The sequence below is a fragment of the Eubalaena glacialis genome, chromosome 1 (assembly GCF_028564815.1).
Source record: "Eubalaena glacialis isolate mEubGla1 chromosome 1, mEubGla1.1.hap2.+ XY, whole genome shotgun sequence".
Classification (NCBI taxonomy): domain Eukaryota; kingdom Metazoa; phylum Chordata; class Mammalia; order Artiodactyla; family Balaenidae; genus Eubalaena; species Eubalaena glacialis.
In genome coordinates this window covers 48,704,785-48,728,384 of record NC_083716.1, presented here as the reverse complement: position 1 = coordinate 48,728,384, position 23,600 = coordinate 48,704,785, and the positions used below count along the sequence as shown (strand labels likewise).

General features: G+C 43.4%; 1 protein-coding gene across 1 annotated transcript in view; it reads right to left on the bottom strand.

Annotated features, from left to right (window-relative positions):
• Positions 1–245: 245 nt before the first annotated feature.
• VSTM4 (V-set and transmembrane domain containing 4) overlaps positions 246–23,600 on the bottom strand; it is an 84,573-nt gene continuing 61,218 nt past the window's right edge. The window contains exon 8 of the mRNA XM_061196304.1: positions 246–1,627. Within this exon, the coding sequence (XP_061052287.1) occupies positions 1,502–1,627 (126 nt within the window). The 3' untranslated portion in view covers positions 246–1,501. The remainder of the gene's footprint in view (positions 1,628–23,600) is intronic.

Sequence of the window (23,600 nt, the reverse complement as noted above, 5' to 3'; positions counted from 1 at the left end):
GCCTTAAATAGTAAAGACATTTTCATTTTGAAAATATGGACTGGTTTTAGCATGTATGTTAACATAGTGCACTTGTGTAGCTATTTATAGTGTCCAGAATCTTCCAATAGTCATTATCCCATTATAAGAATTCTATGAGAGGTTAACTCACCTTTGTATAAACATAGAGTCTGAGACAATTAGGGGATAAGAAACTCAACCAAGTTCACATGGCTGTACAGAGGGGCACAACTCACACTCAAGGCTGTGTTTAAAATATATAATTTACCATATATACACGGTCCATTACAAAGCCAAACAACTTCTGTAGTGTGCACTAAAAATCCACCCAGACCACACTCACACATCAAGAAGTGTCCTTAACAACACAGCTGACAGGATGACTCTGTACCAGAACGGATCTGCCTTCAGTGAGATCCTGGATGTCATATAGGCCCCCAGAGCCACTTCCCCATGGATCTATTTGCCACATGCATCACTGCCTCCCAGCCAAGCCAATTAGAATTCACATGCGAAGTTGAGTCGGGCAAGGCACTTTATAACAGAAGGGTGTTCAGGACACATTTTTCCAGCCCTGCGTATACTTCCTACTCTCCTACCATTGGGGAACCAGGCAAAAGACTATGCTCTCACACGAGTGGACATTCAATTAGAGCTGGTAACCTCGGCACACTTCCAAGAGGTCCCCTTCTTCCATTCTGTCAATTGATGGCAAACCCCCCGGCTCCTTTGGAAAAGGGTGAGTGAGAACTTCTTGGAGAATATAAGTCTCTATACCAGGATAAGTCCCCCTGCCAAAGGGGTGGAAGCCCTTCAGAATGAAAGATGTTCTACTTGTCCGGTGGCCGTGGGTGATAGTGGGTAGAGAAACGGGCACTGGGGTATCCAGATAGTTCACTGTCAGCTTAGATGTCAGACTGCCCCACAATCTGTCTCTCTGCCCTTGAATCACCAGGGTCAGTGCATCTATTTAAAACAAGAGATGCTGTCTTGAGTGACCGCTTGCAATAAGCACTTTGCACTGCTCTGGGTGCCCTGGCAATGTTATCTGATCCTTTGAAAACCAATTAGTACATATCTACCATCTCACACTTGGGCCTATAATGGCACTTCCTCTAGCTATATATTATGAGCTTGATATCACAGATACAGGAAGGGTAGCAGATTAAAATTCAGATTAAAAAATATAAAACCCAAAGAAACAAGAAGAAACATGAAGGGGTTTGGCTCAGCAGAAAATCTCCTTGGATGGTCTCAGAATCAAGAGTCCTCACTGCTCAGGGCTCAGACCCAGAAAATCTTGTTCTGGGAGATTTGTCCAAGGGCTGCAGCCCCTGCTCTTTTGCAGAGAGGAGCCTTGTACCTCTCTGAAGGCACCTGGGATGCCGTTGGAATGGGGCTCCCACCACACAGAAGGCACAAGTGAAAATACAAAAATAAGGACTTTGTATCCAAGGTTTCATAAATAACTGGGGTGGCGGATATTAAATACAATGCAGAGTTACAGTTTGTTCTCCTCAAAGAGGATCTGGGCATAGACGGTGCTGGTGGGAATGCCTTTGGCAGCCTGGTGGGGCTTGATCAGCTCCAGCTCAGCATAGGTCAAGTTCTCTTCGGCAATCTTTGGCTATAAGACAAAACACAACGCAATTTGAGCTGACTACCAGGAGTTCAACATCACACATACATTCATCAGGCATGTATTTTCATAGCACTTTGGGGATTCAAAGGGAAACAAATGGACAAAAAATTAAAAAGGATATGTAAAACCCAAATAACATAAGATAGATCTTGTTATCTTATATAGAACACTATGTCTTGCAAAAAACACTATGATTTATTTTTAAGTTGTCACAGAATACTAACAAAAAAAATGATTAAACATGAGGCCACAAAGTAAACTTTAATTCTGAAAAGTAAAAATAATGTAACTACAGTCTCACATCAAAAGGATAAAATAGAGGGAGAGGGGCTTCCCTGGTGGCGCAGTGGTTGAGAATCCGCCTGCCAATGCAGGGGACACAGGTTCGAGCCCTGGTCTGGGAAGATCCCACATGCCGCAGAGCAACTAGGCCCGTGAGCCACAACTACTGAGCCTGCGCGTCTGGAGCCTGTGCTCCGCAACAACAGAGGCCGCGATAGTGAGAGGCCCGCGCACCGCGATGAAGAGTGGCCCCCACTTGCCGCAACTAGAGAAAGCCCTCGCACAAAAACGAAGACCCAACACAGCCATAAATAAATAAATAAATAAATAAATAAATAAATAAATAAATAAATAAATAAATAAATAAAATAAAGGGAGAGACAGAAACAAAAAGTCCCAAAAATTGACAACAAAACTAGAATGCTACCATCTAGAAATTTTAAGTGACTTAACCTGTATAAAACTGAAATTTCAGCATATCTTGAAAATAATGATGAAGATATTACATGCCAGAACCTAAAGAATGTAGTACTCAGAGAAAAATCATAACCTTAAATATCTATATTAAACAACATGAATTAAATGGATCAAGCATCCAACTGAAGTTAGTAAAAAAAAAAGAACAAAATAAAGAAAAGCAGAAGGAAGAATGAAAAAAATTAACACTAGACTGTATAAGTCAGAAAATAGAAAACAGTAGAATAATTAAAAATATCCAAAAGCTTGTGCTTGAAAAACACCAATGAAACAAACAAAAAAATTAATCAAGATAAAAAGGGAAAAAGCAAAAATGAATCAAATAGGAAATGAGAAAGGAGGTATAATAAAATGAAAGAAATTTTAAAACTTCAACTTTGTTCAACGTATTGCAAAAACCTTGAAATACAGGATAAAATGAGTACTAGTCCAGAAAAATATAAATTATGAACATTAGCTCCAGAAAATATCAATGTACTAACTACCAACAAAAATAAAGAATGAAAAGAAAGGAACAGAGGAAGGAAGGCCAGAAGGAAGGCAAGAAAATATTGTCAAAAGCACCAGGCACAGGCAGTTTGATAAGAGAATTTCTAAGAGAGATTCCTTTAAGGAACAGACAATTCCAATATAATTAAACGGATCCAGAGCATTACAGAAAAGGAAAAACTTCACATATTTTAGAACAACTTCATGTATTAGTATAAATTAGCATAAATCAGATTTACTCAGAGACTATGAAAAGGCACACTAAAGATAGATAATCATGTTCAAGTTGACTTTTTTTCCCGGAATGCAAAGATGGCTCAATATTAGAAAAACCTATTAATATAATTCACAGTAGTAACAGAGAGAAAAACCATATGGTTATCTCTATAGATGCTGGAAAGGCATTTAATAAAAATTTTAAAATTTTTGTTAAAAATAATTCTTGATAATGTAGTCATAGATTTTTTTTCTTACCACGATTAAGAAACATTATTAAAATAAAGAATAATTGGTGATCCAACTCCAGTCATATTAAAAATAAAGCTGCTATAATTAAAACACTGTGGTATCAACAAATGAATAGACCTCAATGGACTGATGAAAACATCCAAAAATTAACCCAAATCTTATTTTTCAATAAACGGTGTTGGGATACTTGGGTAGCAATTTGAAAAACAAATCATATCCTTTATGTCATTCTTTACATTAGATAAATTCCAGATGAATTAAAATTTTAATATGGAAAATGAACTCATAAAAGTGTTAGAAGAATGTGTGGGGAAATTTTCAAAAAAATAATCTCAGCATATGGAAGGTGTTTCAAAGTCTAACACAAAATCCAGGAGCAACAGAAAAAAGATATGTAAATTTTCATGCTATATATTGCAGAATATTCTCTAAATAAAGTCAAAGGACAATTGAAAACATGAGCAAAATATTCGCAACTCATATGAAAGGGCCTTACAATTTAACAAAGATAATGGCCAACAGTCCATTAGAAAATTAAGCAAAGAACAAGAGACAGGACCAGAGAGTGCACAGGAAGAGAAACACAAAGGCTCTTACGCATATTAAGTGTGACTCAACCTCTCTCAAAATAAGACAAGAGCGATTTAAAATCACTTAGACATCAGTTTTTGTCTTTCAAGTTGACAAACAAACTAAAAGTTTTCCAAAAGAAACAGAAAGAAACAGGTCCTCTTGTATATTGTTGGTGGAAATGTTTATTGGTACAAGCAAAAAACTGGAAACACTTCAGTGGACATCAATAGGAGCCTGATGCATTCATAATGGAGTATCCGGTACAGTCTTTAAAAAGAATGATGGAGCTGTATATGTATACTGTATGTTTTCCTATCATTTGTGTAGTGTATGGGAGTGTATGTTATATACTCAGAAAACCCTTGGAACTTACCTGGAAGTCAAGAACCTGGTCTCCAAGGTTCCCTCTGGGGAAGTAAATGGGGTGGCTAGAGAGAGACTCAACCTTTATTGTAGACATTTGTTGGTACCTTTCAAATTTTCTAGATGGTACATTATTTAAACAGCACATTAATTAATTTTAATTCACAATTAGAAAAATAAAAGCTGGTCACTAATTTATAGTCGTAAAAGACACATCACTTTCATTTAAGCAGCCCTGCTTTTGTTTTTTGGCTGCTTTGGCTGTGTTGTCATTGTTTTATTTTTATTTTTTGGGCTATACCTTGGTTAACTCACCAGAATTCAGGACAAATAAATCATACACATTCAATTTAAGTTTCTTAAAAAGTATGCCAAAAGCAAAAAGCCTCTTTTCTTTTGAGATGAAGCATCACACTAGAGGACAGGGAGCAAGAGACAAAGAGAGAATGTAAAGAACTCCTTACGGCCAGTACTGACTGGTCAGGGGCGACTGCCGAGCGACCTTCAAAATTGTCTGGCCCTTTTTAAATTTCAACGTTAAGGACAATTACAGGGATCAGAGCCTCCTGCTTGTCTTTTGATACCAAAAATCTTTACGTTGTTTCTTAGTCATCCGTATCTTACCAGCCAACAAAAGTACCATTTACATCTTGCCTTTCGGTTTAATTACATTTCACATTATAATGATTCCATTTAGAAATGCCATGTGTCCTCAAAGAAGCACACAAAACCCAACTCATGTAAATTTTAGAACCAAGATTTATGAAATCATATTGTCCAGGTGTTTTATTACATTACTTTGAAATTGTATTGTTTTCTAGCGTAGATTATCTGTTTATTCTTAAGTTATTCCATTACGTTTGGATATGAAAAATAACACTAGCTTTCTCAATACAGGTCACCAGGCTGGCTTAGCTGATGTGTTGTTTTCATACATTTTTATGATGTTCCTATAGTAAACATAATTTAATAAAGCCAAAGCACACTAAATAAATAATTGCATCTAGAAAAGCAATAAAAACAAATAAAATTAGTACTTTCATAAGTGGAAAGGTACTTCAATTACTGCTACAAGCAACAACCCACCATAAAATGTGTAGAATCATTTCCCTTATGCATATTTCTGGAATATAATAATTTGATTGAAGTTATGAGGCAGCACACAGGAGGCTCTGAATTGTGAAGTGTATACAGTTTCCAACAGGAGATGCATAATATTAGCCCTTGGCACCTTTAAAGAACGTATTGTTTTTCTGGCATGCATCCTTGGCTATCCCTATCAACCATGTGCTTAATTACATTTCCCAGCTTGTTTAACTAGAAATAAATTCCTAACAGCCACTGAAATGGGCAAAATGTAGACTCCTCACCAGTTTTCACCCAGCTACCTTTCTTTGCACTGACGCTTTAGTGGAAGGTTTAGGTGCATTAAGAAGTAGCTTAGAGAAAATTAATGGCATATCATTGAGACCAGGTAAGACTGTAGAACTGGTAGTAAAACTGGGAGCCAGGAGCAGAATGTAAAGGTTAAAGTGGGCAAGTGCAATGAGGCAGAGGCAGGGTGAGGGACCTGCTGCAGGGGCCCACCTGTATGTCAGGTGATGTCTGCCATCTTGCCAACACAAACCTGTTTGGATTTAAGATAAGGAATCACTCCTAATGTGTATGGCAATTCAAGAACTGGAGTACAGTGAATGGGTCTCCAAAGGTGAATCAAGACATACTTCTGTTAGTTCCCTGACAGCTTCTGGCCCTCAAATGACCCTCTCTTCAAGCCCCCGTCCTGTTCTTGGTGGTGCAGGAAGTACATGGGGCATCAGCACTCAAGAAGACAAAATTTAATACTCTTGAACTGGCTGTTCACAAACACGCCTGCAGCAGCTCTCGATTGCACTGGAAAACACAAAGGAAACTGTGCAAGGTACGGCTTCCAGGCCTCAGACATGAGCTTTACACTTAGGTCTGCTGTTGCTGTGTTTCCGGAAACAGGAGGGGGCTGGGGACCAATAGCTGGAAGTTCTGGTAGTGTCCTTTAGAAGAGGCTCCAGAACTTTCTAAACATGTGAGAAGCAGTAGTGCCATTTCCTCTTTTCCAGGACTGTCTGGTTTTACTTTCTTTTCCCTTTCACCCAGCCTGAAGAGACTCCTGGTCCATTTCTCTTTCTATTCCTCCAACAGAGGCCTGGTATTTGTGTCAACTGCTTGGAGTCTCGTAGGTTCTAAACCCCTTTGTTTTATGTGCCTTTAATCTCACTTTTCATACATTTCCTCCTAGTCATGAAGAATCCACTCCCTAGTCTGGAATGGGATTCTGTGAGCAAGAGGGGATGGAGGTTCAGATGTAGACACGTGTCACTGCACCCAAGGAAGGTGAGAATAAAAGGAAATTCTCCCGGTTCAGTGAAAGTGTTCACGGCAAGGAGGTGAGGAGAGAGGCCGTCACCCGGTGGCTGCCTGCAGAGTGTGGGTGCAGGAGGAATTGGGTCAAATGCCAGCTGTGGGACCTTGGGCCAGTTCCATCACTGGCACTCAAGGACCTACCTTGCTGATGTAAATGAGGATTTAATGAGATGATGTATGGAATGATTCTGGCACCACTGGGCCTACCCCATAGAAGATGCTAAACGTGTGCCTGCTGAATGAATAAATGTTCTGGTGTCATCATTTTTCTCTAGAGTGTCAGCTCAAATATCCATTTGTGTACCTTCTGAGATCTTCATGAGTTACCAACAATGTGAACTAAGTAGTCCTGGATATCTTCTGACACATAAGGAAGAGATTCTAGGAAATTAGTTGTTATGGGCTGAATTGTGTCCCTGCAAAATTCATATGTTGAAGCCCTTACCTGCAATACCCCAGAATGTGACTATATCTGGAATCAGGGTTTTTAAAGAGGTAATTCAGGTAAAATGAGGTCATTAGAGCAGGCCCTAATCCGAGATGACTTGTGTCCTTATAAGAAGAGGACATTAGGACTCATATACATATAGAGAGAAGACTATGTAAAGATACAGGGAGAAGATGGCCATTTATCAGCCAAGGCAAGAGGCCTCAGAAGAAACTAGCCCTGCAGACAACTTGATCTCAGACTTCTAGCCTCCAGAACTGTGAGAAATATTTGTTTAAGCCACCCAATCTATGGTACTTTGTCTGACAGCTGAGCAGACTGATAGATTAGTCAGGATGGCGACAGAAGAGAAGGGAAGAGGGAATGGGCTGCCTTAGTGGGAGAGGATTGGGGTGGGTGCATATAAGAAGTCACTGCATTTTATGTCAACATGGGAGGAGAGTCGTCCTCTCCCCCTATTCGGTGAGGAACAACACTGGAATAAAGAGGCTCTAGGACTCTCTCATATGGCACAACTCCCACCCCCCAAGACACACACACACACCCCTTCCACCCCCACAGCCCTGCCCCCCACGGCGTAGCTGGACCCTGGGCTGCAACAGACCTAGCTGCATTGCTGGGCCATATACCTATAGCTTTTAGGAAACATGGGATGGGGATGCTGGCATTTATATCCTGCTAAGAAGGGCGCTTGGCTCCAGCCATGAGAAGGAGGTTACTGCAGGCAGCAACCGAGGCGCAGGCACGGCTGCCTCCATGTGAATAATGGGCTGCAGGACAGTCTTGCCCTCTGAACTGAATCCAGGGCACAGACAGAGCCCACGCTTATCCTCATCTTTACAACTGAGCAAACAGAGGTCTGAGTGTGGAGCAGTCAGCTTTATCGAATTAGGTTGCTTTTGCCCGAACCCCGGTGTACCCACCTGCCCCTCCCCAGCTCTCCCTGAAGCCACTGCTTTTGTTGCCACTTCTCATGCAGCTGATATAAGGAGAAGCAAACCTCAGGAAAAGACTTGGACGAGGTTTAGCAAGTGTTGAGTAGAAGACAGATCGAAATCCCACAGAAAAGGGCTCCTTGATCCAGGGAAGTGATAATACGTCTGTGCGCTCAGACCTTCTTGGGCAAGGTGTCTTATCTCTTCCCAGTGAAAAATAAATGGGATTAATTTTGAGACTTGTGGCAAAAAGAATGGAAACCAGGGCCCACATGCTCAAGATATTGGAGCCTCTTGGTCTCGGGAAACCAAGGCCCAGAGGTTTAGGTAACTGAGGGTTGAAATTCACTCCATGCTCAGCTTTCCCAAGAGGGTGCAAGGCTGTTCCAACAGTGCTGTGGAGCCCTTCTGCAATCTGTCTATTCAGAAGGGGCACTCTTCTATAATCTACATAAAAGTGCCATATGCACTAGCAGTGGCCCTAGCCTATGCCCAGATATCTTGTTGTAAAAGACAAATAAATGACAATCTGTTTCAAAATAAAATGAAATACATAAAATAAACCATGATTTTGGAAATTCCTACTCCCAGGGCTAAGTGGAAGTGGCCAGATGGTGTGGGGCAGTGACCTGTGATCTCCGGTAGCTCTCAGCAATCATGGAGGCCTGGAGTCTGCTGCCTCTGGTACGGAAAAAGAGGACCCAGCCCACTGTGGGTGTAGGATTGGGTGGGGCTCAGGATATGGGGGTCAACATGAGCCAAAAACAGGGCTAGATTTATTCTTTCACAGTACCTTCCTCTCGGATCTTTCTGATCTGTTGTTTGGAATATCAAAGTTCTTTAGCAATACGTGTTGTAGGTTGCAAGGCCCCAAGGGAAGGCACTGATGTACTTTGGACACCCTGCCACTGCTAACAGTGCCAAGGCTTATGCTCTAGATGCAAACTATCCCACGTGACTTGCTTTCAGTCTTCCTCCCAGGTTCCCCTCCTGTAACGTCCCAAGTAGGTGAGGGGAGCTCAGGTTTCAATTTATGCTGGATCCCTCGGCACGGAATTCCCTCTCCCCTCATACACAAGGTGGACCCCTCCTCCTTCAAAACCCAACCAAGCCCTCAGTGAGGCCTCCCGGACACTGTCTTTGGCCACATCTTCCTCCATACCACTGCCCAACCTTATGAGGTCTTCTGAGATTGCACTGGGATCCACCATGACATATTCTCTCTCCCTCTCTCTCTCTCTAATAAATAGTAATCATCAAACTGCTCACTGGCCAAAGAATGAAGAGATTTTATAATAAATTCTTATTTATTTATTCACATAAATAAATATTTAAACCTTTCTAAGCATGCTCCTGAGCTATGTTCTCCAACACAGGCAACACCCGCTAACCCCCCAGCCCACAGGTTCACGCATGCACCGTGCACCCCCAGCCCTAGGATTACAGATCTACTCACACCTCTCACTATGCCTTCCAGGGACACCAAGGAGATTTTTATTCACTTTTTAATTTAATTTTCTTAAAAGACATGCAGTAAAAGTGACTTTTTAGGGGGATCGTTGTATGCATCTGAACCCAAGTACAGGTTTCTGGGCCCAGGACACAGGACAGTCCCATCACATGCCCTCACGCTTTCCTCTGAGGTCATGTCCTCCCTCCAACCTGACCATGGGGCAACCTGATCTGTGTTCTGTCACTATGGTTTTCTCTCTTAGAGAATGTCGTATGAAAGGCATCCTACAGTATGTAACCTTGTGGGATCAGCTTTTTTCTCTCAGCATAATTCCCTCACATTTCATCCAAGTTGCTGCACGTATCAACAGTTTGCTCCTTTTGATGGTAAGGACTATTCCATGGTGTGTCACATGCCACACTTTGCTTATACATTCACCTGCTGAAGAACATTTGGGTCGTTTTAAGTTTTTGGTGGTTATGAATCGAGTTGCTATACATATTCATTGCAGGTTTGTGTGTGATGTGTCACTACTCCAGGGTAAACACCCAGGAATGGGGTTGCTGGGTCGCATGGAAAGTACGTTTAACTTCAAAAGAAACTGCCAAACTATTTGTCCAAAGCGTCTACACCATTCTTCCCTCCCTCCAGCAATACCTGAGAGTTTTAATTGCTCTACATACATGATGGCACTTGGTGTTGCCCATATTTTTTACTTTAGCCATTCAAGTAGGTGCTAGTGATCCAGTAATTACTATTTCACTGTCCCCGAGGGACTCACCAATTCTAGACTTGCACTCAAGTTCTCACTGATGGCCACTGAGCCAGATTAAATTCCCACACAGCACAACATCCCCTCAGAAGAATTGGGAAAGGATTATCACACAGACCAGTTTTCTAATGCAGTGATGGAATCTTCTGGACTCCAGGTGTAACAAAGTGAGTATGCAAGTTTCAAAGTCTGAAACACCATGTCTCCCATCCCCTATCCTTCTGTCCTGCCAGTGAGGAGATGCTGCTACAGCAGACGACAGCCTCCAGGCTGGACCTCCCACTTCTCATTTAAGCCCCACTTACCCCCAGTTTTAGGGTGATGATTATGAGACATATATCTATGGGGAAGGATTTACTGGATAAAACTAGCAACAGAAAAGTCGACCCCCAAAAGCAGAAGTTGTGTAACTCTTGGGAACACACCTCACTTCGAGCTCCTAACTGGAAGTTTCTTGGGTGTTTCATTTTGTAGGTGTGTTTCTGGGGTTTAAGCCAAGAATGAACTTTCCTACTAGGAGAGAGAGAGATTTAACATTCTATGCAGACTCCTGCAAAACAACACTTTTTCACAGAGATCACAGCTGGACGTGCAAGTTGAATTAAATTGCAGGAATAAAAGAAAAATGCAATTGCAGCCACTGCAAGTTCTCCAATGTCAGAAGTTCAATTGGGTAATACCATTACCGCAGCAACAGATCAATAACTAGGACATGGGATGTTTATGCTAACGTCACCTTAGAGTTTAAAAATGTGATTGCAGTTCTACTGAGTTGCACGATCAGGAATCTATTTACCCAAGAGAGAATTACATATTATCCATATTATCAAGGGCAGACTTCCTCTTCCCCCTTTGAGATAAGTGCTCATTTTTTATTCAACAGAGGAGTACCTGATAAAACAAACTCTCGCCTCCCAATATCCGTACACATGCAACTATGGCCACTGGGGTGAGGGATGCCGTGCATTCAGTGAACCTCTATTTGATGGAGGGCCCTCAGTGGATACCTGTAGGTCCCAACTCAGGAAAGAAAACTCTGTTGTGGTCCTTATATGTCCTGTAAGAATCCACATGTCTTGGAAATGAACTTGACTTAATTTTGAGTTCCAAAGGTCTGCTGTTTATGTTTATATGTTTATTTATATTTAAACATATTACGGAAAGAAAAAGTAGAGTTCCCTGGTATGCACGTTAAATTAAAATAAAGAATCAAACTGAACAAACGAGACACCTTTCCAAGACAGAGATGTTAAACTGTGGTATGAAGGACACAACCCAGAAGTGACTTTGGGAGGCGACAGAGGATGGGGGTTGAGAAGTGGTCCTTCCGAGACAGAACTCAGGAAATGTCAACTAATCTTCACCAACTCATTCAATCCTCACATACCAGCCCTGAGGTATGCGGGGTGGAGCCAACGGTCATGCCCACTTCACAGAGGGGCAAATAGGCTTTAAAAGGCAGGTACATCACTCACGGTCCTGCAGCCATTGCCGGATGGAGTCTGGACTCAGAGCCAGGCAGGCCTGCCCAGAATCCACCCTCTGCTCATGGGCAGTGCCCCACACTTACAAGTACAGGGCCAGCCGCAGTGACTAAGGCTCTGGTGTGGACGCCTGGTACCCAGGTGAGCCAGCCAGGCAGACAGCAGACCTTGAAATCCCAAGGGGGAAAAGAGTGACCTTCCAAAGACAAGGGGGAAGCTTCATTGGCACAAATCTCAGGAGAGTGTGTTTTCAGAACAGGTCTGCACTGCTCAGTGGGCAGGTGAGCTCCAGCTAAAGGGGAAGTGGGGTAAGGAGAGCTGCCCCGTGCTCATCAGAGGCCTGGCTTGGTGTGGAGGGACAGAGTACGTGAGGGCGTGGCTCCAAGAGCAGACACGTGGTGCTGACACTGACGAGAGGATGATGAAGAAGGAGGGGATCCCTTCAGGTGACCACTTGTCTCGCTCCACAGTCTCACCCACAAAGGACTCTTAACCTCCAAGGAAGGAGCAAGTGTGCCTCTTACCAGCATGGGATGGAAGTGACAAGGGTGCAGGCTCTGCTTTGGCCAGGCTGCGTGTGAGGTGGCAACAGACTCTTGATTAGCAGTGCCCATTGAACAGGTAGAAATATGAAGCCAAGCGTCAATGGGGTAGGACTGGAAAATCCAGGGGAATTTTCCGAGGCACCCGCTGGAGCCACATGCCAGGTCTGCTCTCACCGTCTCCTTGGGGCTGAGGTCAGTGGTCCAATGGGACCTCTGGCTCTAGTGGTATAACTGATACCAGAATCCTCCCTCAGAGCTGGGAGCTGGAATCCAGCTGCATTCTCACATCCAGCAGGCGGCTGTGACTGCTGACTTAGGTGCATCTTGACAATCTGAGCCAGGACCCTTCGTTTCTGTGCACGGAGATAGAGGCGCTCTCTGAGGCCCACTTCCTTTGTTGTTTCAGCCATCTATAAGCCTTGCAATTATATCTGCCTACCTCACACCCAGCTTCCCTTCCACATAGTTACTTGGTGACTAATGGCCAATAACCCAGTGTTCTCTAGGACTTTGGAAGGCTTAGAAAGGCTCTGTAACTCAGCAGAGAAGCCTTGGATGGAGATGAAGATTTTAAAGTCTTATCCAGGTGTGTTGGCACCTTGGGTTGGATGAAGTCATTCGGAAATCATGAGCTGAGCAAATTCACATCATGCTCCTGAATCTGGAGAATTCAAAGGCTGTTTAGCAAAGTGCATTACCAGAATGAATTTGACATGACGGAAAGTCACATGCCCCTGGCTAATTGCTCTGAGGACAGACAGAAGTGACCAGCTTTAGAAAAGTGCTGAAGCTTTGCACTGAAAGGCCTGAGGCATTACAAGTCATCAGACAGATGGATATCTCTAGATTTCACCAACATATATTTTGGAAGCTAAAATGTGATTATAGATAACACTCTTGGGGAGGGTCCTGATACATGAAACTTTTCACAGTGGCACAGTGAGAGCTCCATGATCTAATACAGTCACGTATTTTCTCTTCCCCGTGGACCATAGACGTATGTTTTCCCAGCTGCTTTCCAAAATTACTTTTCCTGGCAGTATTATTCAAGAGAATGCTTATGCTTTGAAAAAGAGAGTGTTTGGTTACCTACTACATAGGAGTCCGCTCTGAGAGTCTTCAATCTTGAACACTCTTGATCTTCTAATCAACTGCAATCTTTAACACTTTTCTAGATTCATCAGATTGGGCAAGGGTCTGTCTAGGGGTACTTAAGAGCATGGACTCTCGGAGACTGAAAAACTGCTATTTACTGGCTGTGTGACCTTAGGTAAGTTACTTAACCACTCTGTGCCTCTGTTTCCTCATCAGAGGCGTGGGATTAATAATAGTACCTATCCCATGGGGTTATTTTGAGGATTAAATGCATTAATATATGTAATGTACTTAGAAAATTACCTGGTAGCTCAACAGTAAATGCTACACAAGGGCTCAACTATGACTACAATTTTTATCGTAGAAATGAACAAGTGTTGCTTTAACAATTTCCCTTTGAAATATTTAGAGGCAGAGAACTGAAGATACTCAGGGGTCATTTGGAAAACATCATGTACCAGATGCTGCTGGATGCCATTGGACCTCAGAAACCAAGGCAAAGAAATGGCAAGCTTGGGCTCAATAGCTAGCAAGCGACAGAGCCAGCGCAGGAGCTGGCCTGTAACCACACCACTCAGGTCCATGGGAGTGGTGACTTTGTCAAACTTATCCATTGCTGCACCCAGTGGTGTGCAGGGAAATTGCCGAGCAACTGGCCCTCCAAGAAGAAAACTCTCATTTGTAGCATTTGCTGATTTACATGTGTGAATCCTCCTGCAATGGCTGATTTCAAGATGCCAAAGAGATTTGTTTTCTCTAGTGGATAGGAGTGGGCTGGAGCACGCCACTGTTTATAACTTAGCTCCTAGGAAGATACCTGACCCAGGTGCTACCTGGCGCATAGGAGATACTCAATGCTCATTTTTAAATGAATGAGTGAAAGAATGAATAAGACAAAATGAAAGAAAACCAGTCTGACACTCATTAAAAACTGTTCTGTGGATATCCTTGGTCCCAGGAATGTAGGGAGGGGATGCTCTCAGAAATCATGGGCAGAACCATGGGACTCATTTCTCTTTCAGCCTGTCTAGGGTTTCCATGAGGACAGTCTACTGAGACGTAGGATACTTGGGTTCTACTACTTGGAATCATATAAAATCTGCATATGGCTTTCAACTTTATGGTTTTAAAGATAGATGATAGATAGATATAGATAGATGATAGATGATAGATAGATAGATAGATAGACAGATAGAAAGATATCTTACACTGGGGAGGGTATGAGGAAATGTTCACTCTCATCCTTTGTTGGTGGGAGAATAAAATAAGAAAACACTTTTGGAAGGTAATTGGGCAGAATCTATCAAAATTGAAATGCAGATATACTTTCCCATCATAATCCCATTTCTAAAAATCTCTCCTACAGAAACACCATTAAGCAAATCTGTATCTGAAAGGATATTCACTAGAGCATTGATCCAAAGAGTTAGAAATTAGAGTTGGGACTGATTAAAGAAACAATGATGCCATAACACTTTGCAGTTATGAGAAGAATGGGGTAGATCTATATGTACTGATATAGAAATATGAGCCTGATATATTGTTAATGAGAAGACAATTCAACGTGTGAACATTTTGTTTAGGATTATTTTTAGGGAACACACAGAAATGGATTTGTCATAATCCGTGGACAGGATCTACAATGACTGTGGGTCGACTGTATATACACTTTGGGACTATACACATATATATGGATTTAAGTTTATACGTACATAGAAAAATACTTAGAAGAATATAAGCCAATCTCCTAACAGAAGCCACCTGTTAGGAGGCCCAAGGAAGAATTTTACTTTCTGTTTTAACAAATAGAGATCCTGAATTGCCAGCCTTACTCCTGCACCCCATGCAGAATTACCATTACAGCTTTCATCATGAAAACCCATCCAGTAAAGTCAGGACAGAAAACACCCTCGACCCACTGGCCTAGGACTTTACTGAGTGCTTTTGATGAGAGGCAGCAGACCCCAGAGTCCAGCGAGGAAGAACAGGGACTGGGGGCCAAGTGCCTGGTCAGATCCAGCTCTGCCACTTCCTGGAGGGGGAGTTTGTGCTGGTACTACTTCCCTATGCCTCCCCTGCCTCATCTATGAGACGGACACATTACAATGCATAGGTCAGAGTCATCCCAATGTTCATATTGGTGAACACTGGGATAGTGCCTGCATGGGCAAGTGCCATCAAAGTGAAGTGTGTGTACCATCACCGTCATCACCCTCATCACCATCATCATCACCATCATCACCATCATCTCCACCACCATCACCACCACCATCATCATCGCCATCACCATCACCATCATCACCACCAGCATTATGTTCTAGACACAATGTACAGGGCAAGCATTAGGATCAAATACAAAATAGTAGGAGGTATGCTAGCTTGTTTGTTGGATTCATATGTAATATGGGCAATGGGCACATATGATTGAATTCATAGTTTGTATTCATCATCTTTCTATGCACACTATAGCCTTAATTCACAAGACTATGTCTTATTGCATCACATGTACTTGTTGGAATTTATAAATTCAGCTTTAAGAACTTATAATAATAAATGAGAATTGAATCTGGCTAGGGAAACAAAATCCCCTACATGTACCATTAGTTTGTCATGAACTCAGAGTTCCACATAGAAATTTTCTTCCTGATATTTTGGATGCCTACCTTGATGTTACAGATAGGTTGATGATGTTTTTCTTTCTTTTCTTTTTTTCTAAAATGGCACTTCATTTCTAGTATTCTCTATTTGAGACTGAAAAAGTCTTTTAATAACAACTTTAAAGTGCTCTGCATTCAAAACTGAAGTTTTAAATGAAATAGGCTTTTTTAAAAAAAAATCAAATGTGAGCAGAAATGATATTGTTCCATGAGATTACAAAAATGAAATAGAGTGAAAAAGTTAAAAAAAAATATTTCCCAGCAGTGCAATGATCCCAGCAATGAAGTGCCCAATAAAGGCAGCAAATCAGCTGAGCCGAGATGGAAAACAAGCTACCACTCTGAAGGGACATTCCCTGCAGACACACAGAGATGGCCCTGCCCCAGAGTGGGCCCAGGACCCCAGGGAGCAGGGTGGGTCTGTGCGACCAGGCAGGGTCACTCAGGGGACTGGACCCCCTGGGCTTCCGGGCCTGCCTCCAGCCTGGACCATCCTCGGGCCCAGCTCACCTCTCTGCTGCCTGTTCACCTTTGTCAGGGGGCTCCAAGGCTCCTGTCCCCATAGCACCTCGTACACTGCCTGTCAACACTGAGTGGGAGACTGCAGAATGATCCAAAGGAATCTGTGATGCAGCAAATTGGAGAAACACAGCTCCAAGGTGGTCAATTCCGAAATCACCTCCCTCCTGAAAGCACAAAGCCACACTACCCTTCTAGAACAGGGCGAGGCAGACTCCCTCTGCGTCACTTCTAGAGGATTACTGTCACCTCCCAAAAGGGGGTTCCCAATGAGTGCTTAAGGTGCTACCAGTCTTAAAAGACTCCTGAAAGTAACGGCTTCACTTGGCCCATTGTTAATAACATCAGAGCCTCAACCAACCTCCACTGGCCTGTGATGAAGCTGAGAAGCATCCAGCCCCGTAGCTGTTTTTAGACAGCGCGAAGCACAGAGGGGCCTCGGCACGGACCTCGTGGCCTGTGGGGAAGTGACAGCCCCGCGTCAGGGCTAAGAGTCTCTAATACGAGATGTTCCCACTGCCACTTCGGGGAGGCCTGATCTCGCCTCCTTGGTGATCACATCCCACTTACAAAAGGCCCAGCCACCTGCCCTCCCCCAACTGAAAGAAGCCCATGAAACGAAATGACTTCTGTTTTCCCCACTCTCATCCCTTCCGAAGCCCTGGCATCTATTTTTCCCTCCAGTCAACATACATAACTCCCCGTGACAATAATGGGATGTGCATGTGTACCGAGGGGGGCATAGAATTTTTATCTCTGTAAAAATGGTACTAGCGTGGTACAAGCAAAGTTTTTGGGTTTTTCCCAAGGCTTTTACTTGGGGAGATATATTGTTCATGTGCTTGTGGGTTTTTCCTTCTTTTTAATTTTAAATCGAGATTATGAACATATTTTATGCAGGTTAATATATTCTTTTCATGCAAAATTTAACTGAAACCAGTGCTAGCACATTTAACGACAACAAGAGAAATTCTTCAGCTTATTATAAACATCCTTCAAGAAACCTGAAATGCGTGTCCTCTGGAAATAATTTTGCTGGGATTTGGGTTATTATTAAAATCCTCTCAGAATTCTATCACTGGTGTCTAAAGTGCCTCAAAGCCCTTTTCTGCTACTGATCAGAGAAAAACTCTTTTTGGTCTGCAAGTACACTGTCGATAGTGAAAACTGAGCTGGAAGAGGGGGCTTCTTTCCTGACACCAGGCAAACACTCAATAGGGCTGGCATCTCAGTCCTGGGCTGACCACTGGGTGGAAGGCCCACTCCTAAGACAGGTTGCTTTCAACTATGATGGAATGAACCTCGTCCCTCTGTTTTAAGTGCTCTGATCTTTCAGATTCCATGAGAGGAGGCAGGTTTACTGCAGACTTTAAACTCAAGGGAATCCCAGACAAGCAGGTCTTGGTCACACATTCCCTACGTGTCAGAATTCTCTACCTGTGACTGTGAGGGGTCCTAGGAGATCACAGGACAGGGCTACACACAGCTGAGACGGGGATGAGCTATCCAGGAAAGGTTTACAGGAATGAAAGAGAGTCACAATGCCCTTCAGAAGCAGATTCTCGTGTTTAATTCTCTCTTTGTGGATAATTAAGAAAACCCACCATTCTCCCAAGTGGGCTGAACTGTCTCACTAAAATGTAAGTACAACTGTCTCCGGAGGTGGCCGGCGATGACTCTGTCCCGCCAGCCATGACCCAATCAGAGCTGGCTACTGTTTGTTACGTTACTCAGAGCTGCACTTCTTAAACTTTAATGTTCATCAGATTCATCTGGAACCTTGTTGAATTGCAGATTCTAATTCAGTAGGTCTAGGGTGGGGCCTGAGCTTCCGTTTTTCCAACAAGCTCCCAGGCAATGCCCAGGCTGTTGGTCCGTGGACCTCACATTGAGCAGTGAGGACTTAGAGCTCCAATCTCAGATCTCTGCCCTCAATTGTTCATTCATTCCACACATAGTCTGCAGATCCCAGGTCCCCCACTGGGGACAGAGTGATGGGCAGGTTGTCGATGACTTTAAAACTAATGATAATCAAAATTTAAAACTTCTGGGCATCAAAGGACATATCAACAAAGTGCAAAGGCAACCTACAGAATGGATGAAAATACTTGCAAATTGTATATCCAAAAGGGGTTAATATCCAGAATATATACAGAACTTCTATAAACACAACAACAAAAAACAAGCAATCTGATTTTAAAATGGGGGAAAGACTTGAATAGACATTTCTCCAAAGAAGGTATACAAATGGCCAACAGGCACATGAAAAGATGCTCAACATCACTAATCATTATGGAAATGTAAATCAAAACCACAGTGAGATACCATCTCACACCCATTAGGCTGGCTACTATATTAAAAAAAAAACAGAAAATAACAAGTGTCGGTAAGGATGTAGAGAAACTGGAACCCTTGTGCACTGTTGGTGGGAATGTAAAATCATGCAGCCACTATGGAAAAGAGTATAGCAGTTCCTCAAAAAATTAAACAGAGAACTACCATGTGATCCAGGGATTCCACTTCTAGGTACATATCCAAAATATTTGAATGCAGGGACTCAAAGAGATATTTGTACATCCATGTTCACAGCAGTATTATTCATAATAGCTAACATGTGGAAGCAACCCAAGCGTCCATCCACAGATGAATCGATAAACAAAATGTAGTATATATACATAAGCTGAAATATTATTCAGCCTTTAAAAAGGAAGAAAATTCTGACCCATGTTGCAACATAAATGATCCTTGACAACATCATGCTAAGTAAAATAAGCCAGTCACACAAGGATAAACACCATATGATTCTACTTATATGAGGTACCCAGAGTGGTCAAATTTATAGACAAAGTAGAAGGGTAGTTTTCAAGGGCTGGAGGAGGACAGAGTAGAGAGTTGTTACTTAATGAGTACAGACTTTTGCAAGATGAAGAGCTGTGGAGATTGTGCAGCAATATGAATATACTTAACACCACTGAACTGTACACTTAAGAATGGTTAAGATGGTAAATTTTATGTTATGTGTATTTTAACACAATTAAAAAAAAACAGTTCCCACCGTCTGCACTATCTAAGGTGTCTACAATGTACAGCCTTCACAGCAAGAGAGATGTAGAGGTCACTTTGTAAAAAGGAACCACGTGGTTGCTGTGGAGGAGAAAGTCCATTCAGGTGGGTTAACATGACTTCAACATGGAGTGGGAAGTGCTGAGACACAGGTGAGGCCAAGTGCTGTAGGAGGCCCGTGGAGAGGCCCTGGAGTCAGATGGATGGGGAGGTGGCGGGCGTGAGAACCAGCCGTGGCGGGGTTAGCCTGGGGTCAAGCCCAGGCTCCTGCGAAGGAACAGACAGCCTTCGGTCACCAGTGGACATGGGGGCGAGGGAGAAGAAGGCACATAGATTCTGGAAGCATGATATCCCAGGTGGAGCAGGACTGCGGGAAGGTGATGAGGTCTGTGTATGCCACGGTAAGTTTGGGGTGCGCTTGGAGCCTCCGGCGGGGTGTATCATAAACAGTCAGAAGAACCAGGCTGGAATTGACTTGAAGAGCCAGGTTAGGGAAACAGTGGGCTGCACAGGTGGCCGCTGCACCTGTGAGAGTGCTGACCCTCGCAGGCAATGTGTTCAAGCAGAAGAGGACCCCAGAGAGAGGTGGAGAGGGTGAAGCCAGCCTAACCATCTGGGGAGGGGCGACAGCCAGGAGGGAAAGCAGTCAGCTGGGGTGATGGCAGGTGACCCACGTTCACCTCCAGGGACAAGGGCATCGATGCATCGAGGGGTCAGAAATAACAGATTAACTGAAAAGGGTCGTGAGAGTTGGCGATGGGAGGTCCCTGACATGCAGAGCATAACTCTGATGCCTGGGAAAGTCCAGATTTGTGGAGGAGTGGGACTGAAGGGACAGGAGGCCTCAAAAAGAAGGTGGTGAGTGATCCACATCTTGGAGGTGAGTGGCAGCTCTGTGGGAGGATGAGCGGGGCAACAGGTCCGGACAGAGCCTGTGGGGCCCAGGGTAAGATGACCTGGACCACACGGGGTAACGGGGTGGAGCATGAGATAGATGATGACAGCTGCCACTCGCGGGAAGCCCTGCTTCATCCTGGAGGCAAGTGGAGGCCCACGAGAATATCTTAAGCAGGGAAATGACATGATTGGAGTTGCGTTTTAGAAAAATCCCTAGGCAGCAATGTGGGAGAGGGAGCAGAGTGGGAGACAGGATACAAGAGACCCACTGGGAAAGTGGTGGTAATTAAGCCCCTGATGTTCCTACTTTTCCTGTGTCTTCAGTCTTTTGCTCACAAGTGACAGTTTTCTCCTTATAGAACGGGGGTGGCCTGACCTTTCCGGCTACCGAGTGCTACATACGAGTGACTTGATTATGGAGAGAGAGGACTCAGAGGTGAGGCACTGAAGGCCCCTCAATGAGGAGGCATGACCCTGAGGCAGAAGGAGCCCACGGGACTGCATCCTCCCCTGTGAGTTGGTCTGGGGATGCTGCTCTCCTCCCTTCCAGCTCACGGTCCCTGTTGCTACTGAGGTCTCGCCTCCACATCACAGAAACTGTTTGCTTTCTCTTCCTCCACTCGGTCTCTGAATCAATAAGTGACCTAAGGCAAGAAAAAGAAATCAAATGCACTTCCGGCTTTCTCTGCTTCTTCTGAAACAAGGAAGCAGTGACAGCTTTTCCTGGAAGTGTGTGAATTAGCTCAGTGGGTTCAGGGAGCCCTAAACCACAGGGAAGAAATGGGGGTCTTCACTGTCAGTGTTCAAGGTTGTTAGACAAAGGGATCACATTGTCCATCAGAAAGTGCCTTGGTGATAACACACGGCCTCATGAGCTGATGAGCTAACTTTGAGAGCAGGTTGTTGGGTTAAAATAGGGGAGAGCAGTTTTGATAACTTGATTATAAAAAGTCTAAAGTGCCTTTCTAACCTCTTTTTTTCTTCTTGAGTCCTATCATTTTTTTTAAACCTTCCAACCACTGTTAGTCTCTGGTATACACAGTTCTTGCAAAATGCCACGTTATCTTGGAAACATAAGAAAAGATGCCCACTTGTTAATGCTCTGAGGGTGAAAACACAAGGACCCAGGCTTGTCATTTTCGCCTGGAGTCTGAGGGTCTGCCGGGAGTTGGCATGTGCGGTTGAGTTGAGGGAGATGGAGCCTACAAAGCACCTAGCAGAGGGGCTGGCACACAGTAGGTGCTCAGTAAATGGGGGGGGGTTCTCGCTTTTTGCCAATGAGTCAGTGGAGGTGGCAGGCAGGTTGCTTCCTTGGGGTGAGCATGTGTCAGTATCACTCTGGAAAGAGCGGTTGGGTGACTGGAGGGCTCTGTGGCCTGTGACCACTCCAAGAAGCACGGTTTTATGGATTTTGTGGCAAAATGCAACAATTACAGAATTAAACGCCTAAATTGGTACCAGACCCCAAAGAAAAGATGTTGCCAAATTATTTTCTAAATTATCCACTAAGGCCTGTGTGAGTCAACAAGTAGCTATTGACTTTAGTTTCAGCTGCCATCAAGACTTATTGATTTGAGAGATAAATATTGACCAAATTGAGACCAAGGTCAATGCTGGCCTCCTGGGAAAATAAATCTTAATATTAACCAAAAACTGCAGACGCTAGGCCTGGTATTTTTGACTCTAAAACTGCTGGTCAGACAGAGGTCCACTCAAAGTCAGCTCTTTTCTTCACTGTGTATTGTTATAGGTGCAAACTGGTCTCCAAATTGACTCATTTCTGGAAAATTTGGTATAAAAATTTCAAGCCTTTTCATATCTTAAAAGATCAAAGGACAATTGGTATTTAACAACTGTCATGGGTGATATTTCCATAAAACAAAGAATCCATTTTGAAGTGCAGATAACTGCCCCAACTTACTCTCTGTGAAAATTAAGAATTTCCTATGTTGAATCTCCATCCAGAGGGGCATACCAACACAAACAAACAAACAAACAAAAAATCAACCATAAAAACTTGCAATTAAGACCAGTTATTTTTGAAAATGCTGTTGAATCTACTTTGTTTTTAAGTGGCCCCAAACTGCTTAAGGCAAACTGCTTTTATAGCTGTGGACTAAAGAAAGTTGTCCATTCAAGGCTGCTGACACTGCCCCATCTACTGGGGCAGCAGCACTGTCTTCATGGGAGATGCAACGCTACCCCCTGTGGGTTGCAGGACCTCACTTTTCTGAAACAGAGTGTTTGTGTGTCCTCACAGGCAAATCTGGGAGTGGGGGGACTTACTGTGAGAATTAAATATGATGACTTGCAAAAAGTGCTTTTTCTTATATATCCCTGGGATATATCAATGGAACGTCAATAAAGAGCGGTTTCTGTTGTTACCTGGGGTAAAAGACTGGATTAGAAACAACAGGCCCTGCGCAACTTAGAATGTAAGATGGGGGAAATTTACAAAGTATAATCATTCTTGAGGTTGTTGATAAATATCAGGATTAAGAATAAAAGATCTGGAAAAGATACACACATACACACACAGATGTGCAGTGATATGGACAGCTGGGAGAGAGTGAGCTCAGACTATCTGGGGAAACTGACTCTCAACGGATGGGATGAAGGATGCTACAAGGAAAGTTGATAGTTTTAGCCTTTGTGTTCAATTGTTTCCCAAAGTCTACCTAATGACCAGAAATCTATTAAAATCAGCAAAAACTCCACTGCTACATTTGAGGACAAGACAGTGTAGTCAATAGAGCAGAACTGATAAGGAATTTTTGATGATATGAACCAGATGGAATCACACCGTATGAAAAGCCCTTCAGGACCCACAACTCATTGCAGGCAAAGGGAGGCTTTCTCTGGAAAACAGAGGAACCATCCTGTCTAGGAGAACAGCAGAAACCTGGGCACAGAATAGGAAGGTCAGGGGCAAGGCTGAGCCATGAGAGGATGTCAGAATCATGCACAGAGATCCAGGTTCCACTCTGAGACAAGGCTTCAATTAAGCTGGTTAAAACCTCACGCTCTGGCTTCAGAAG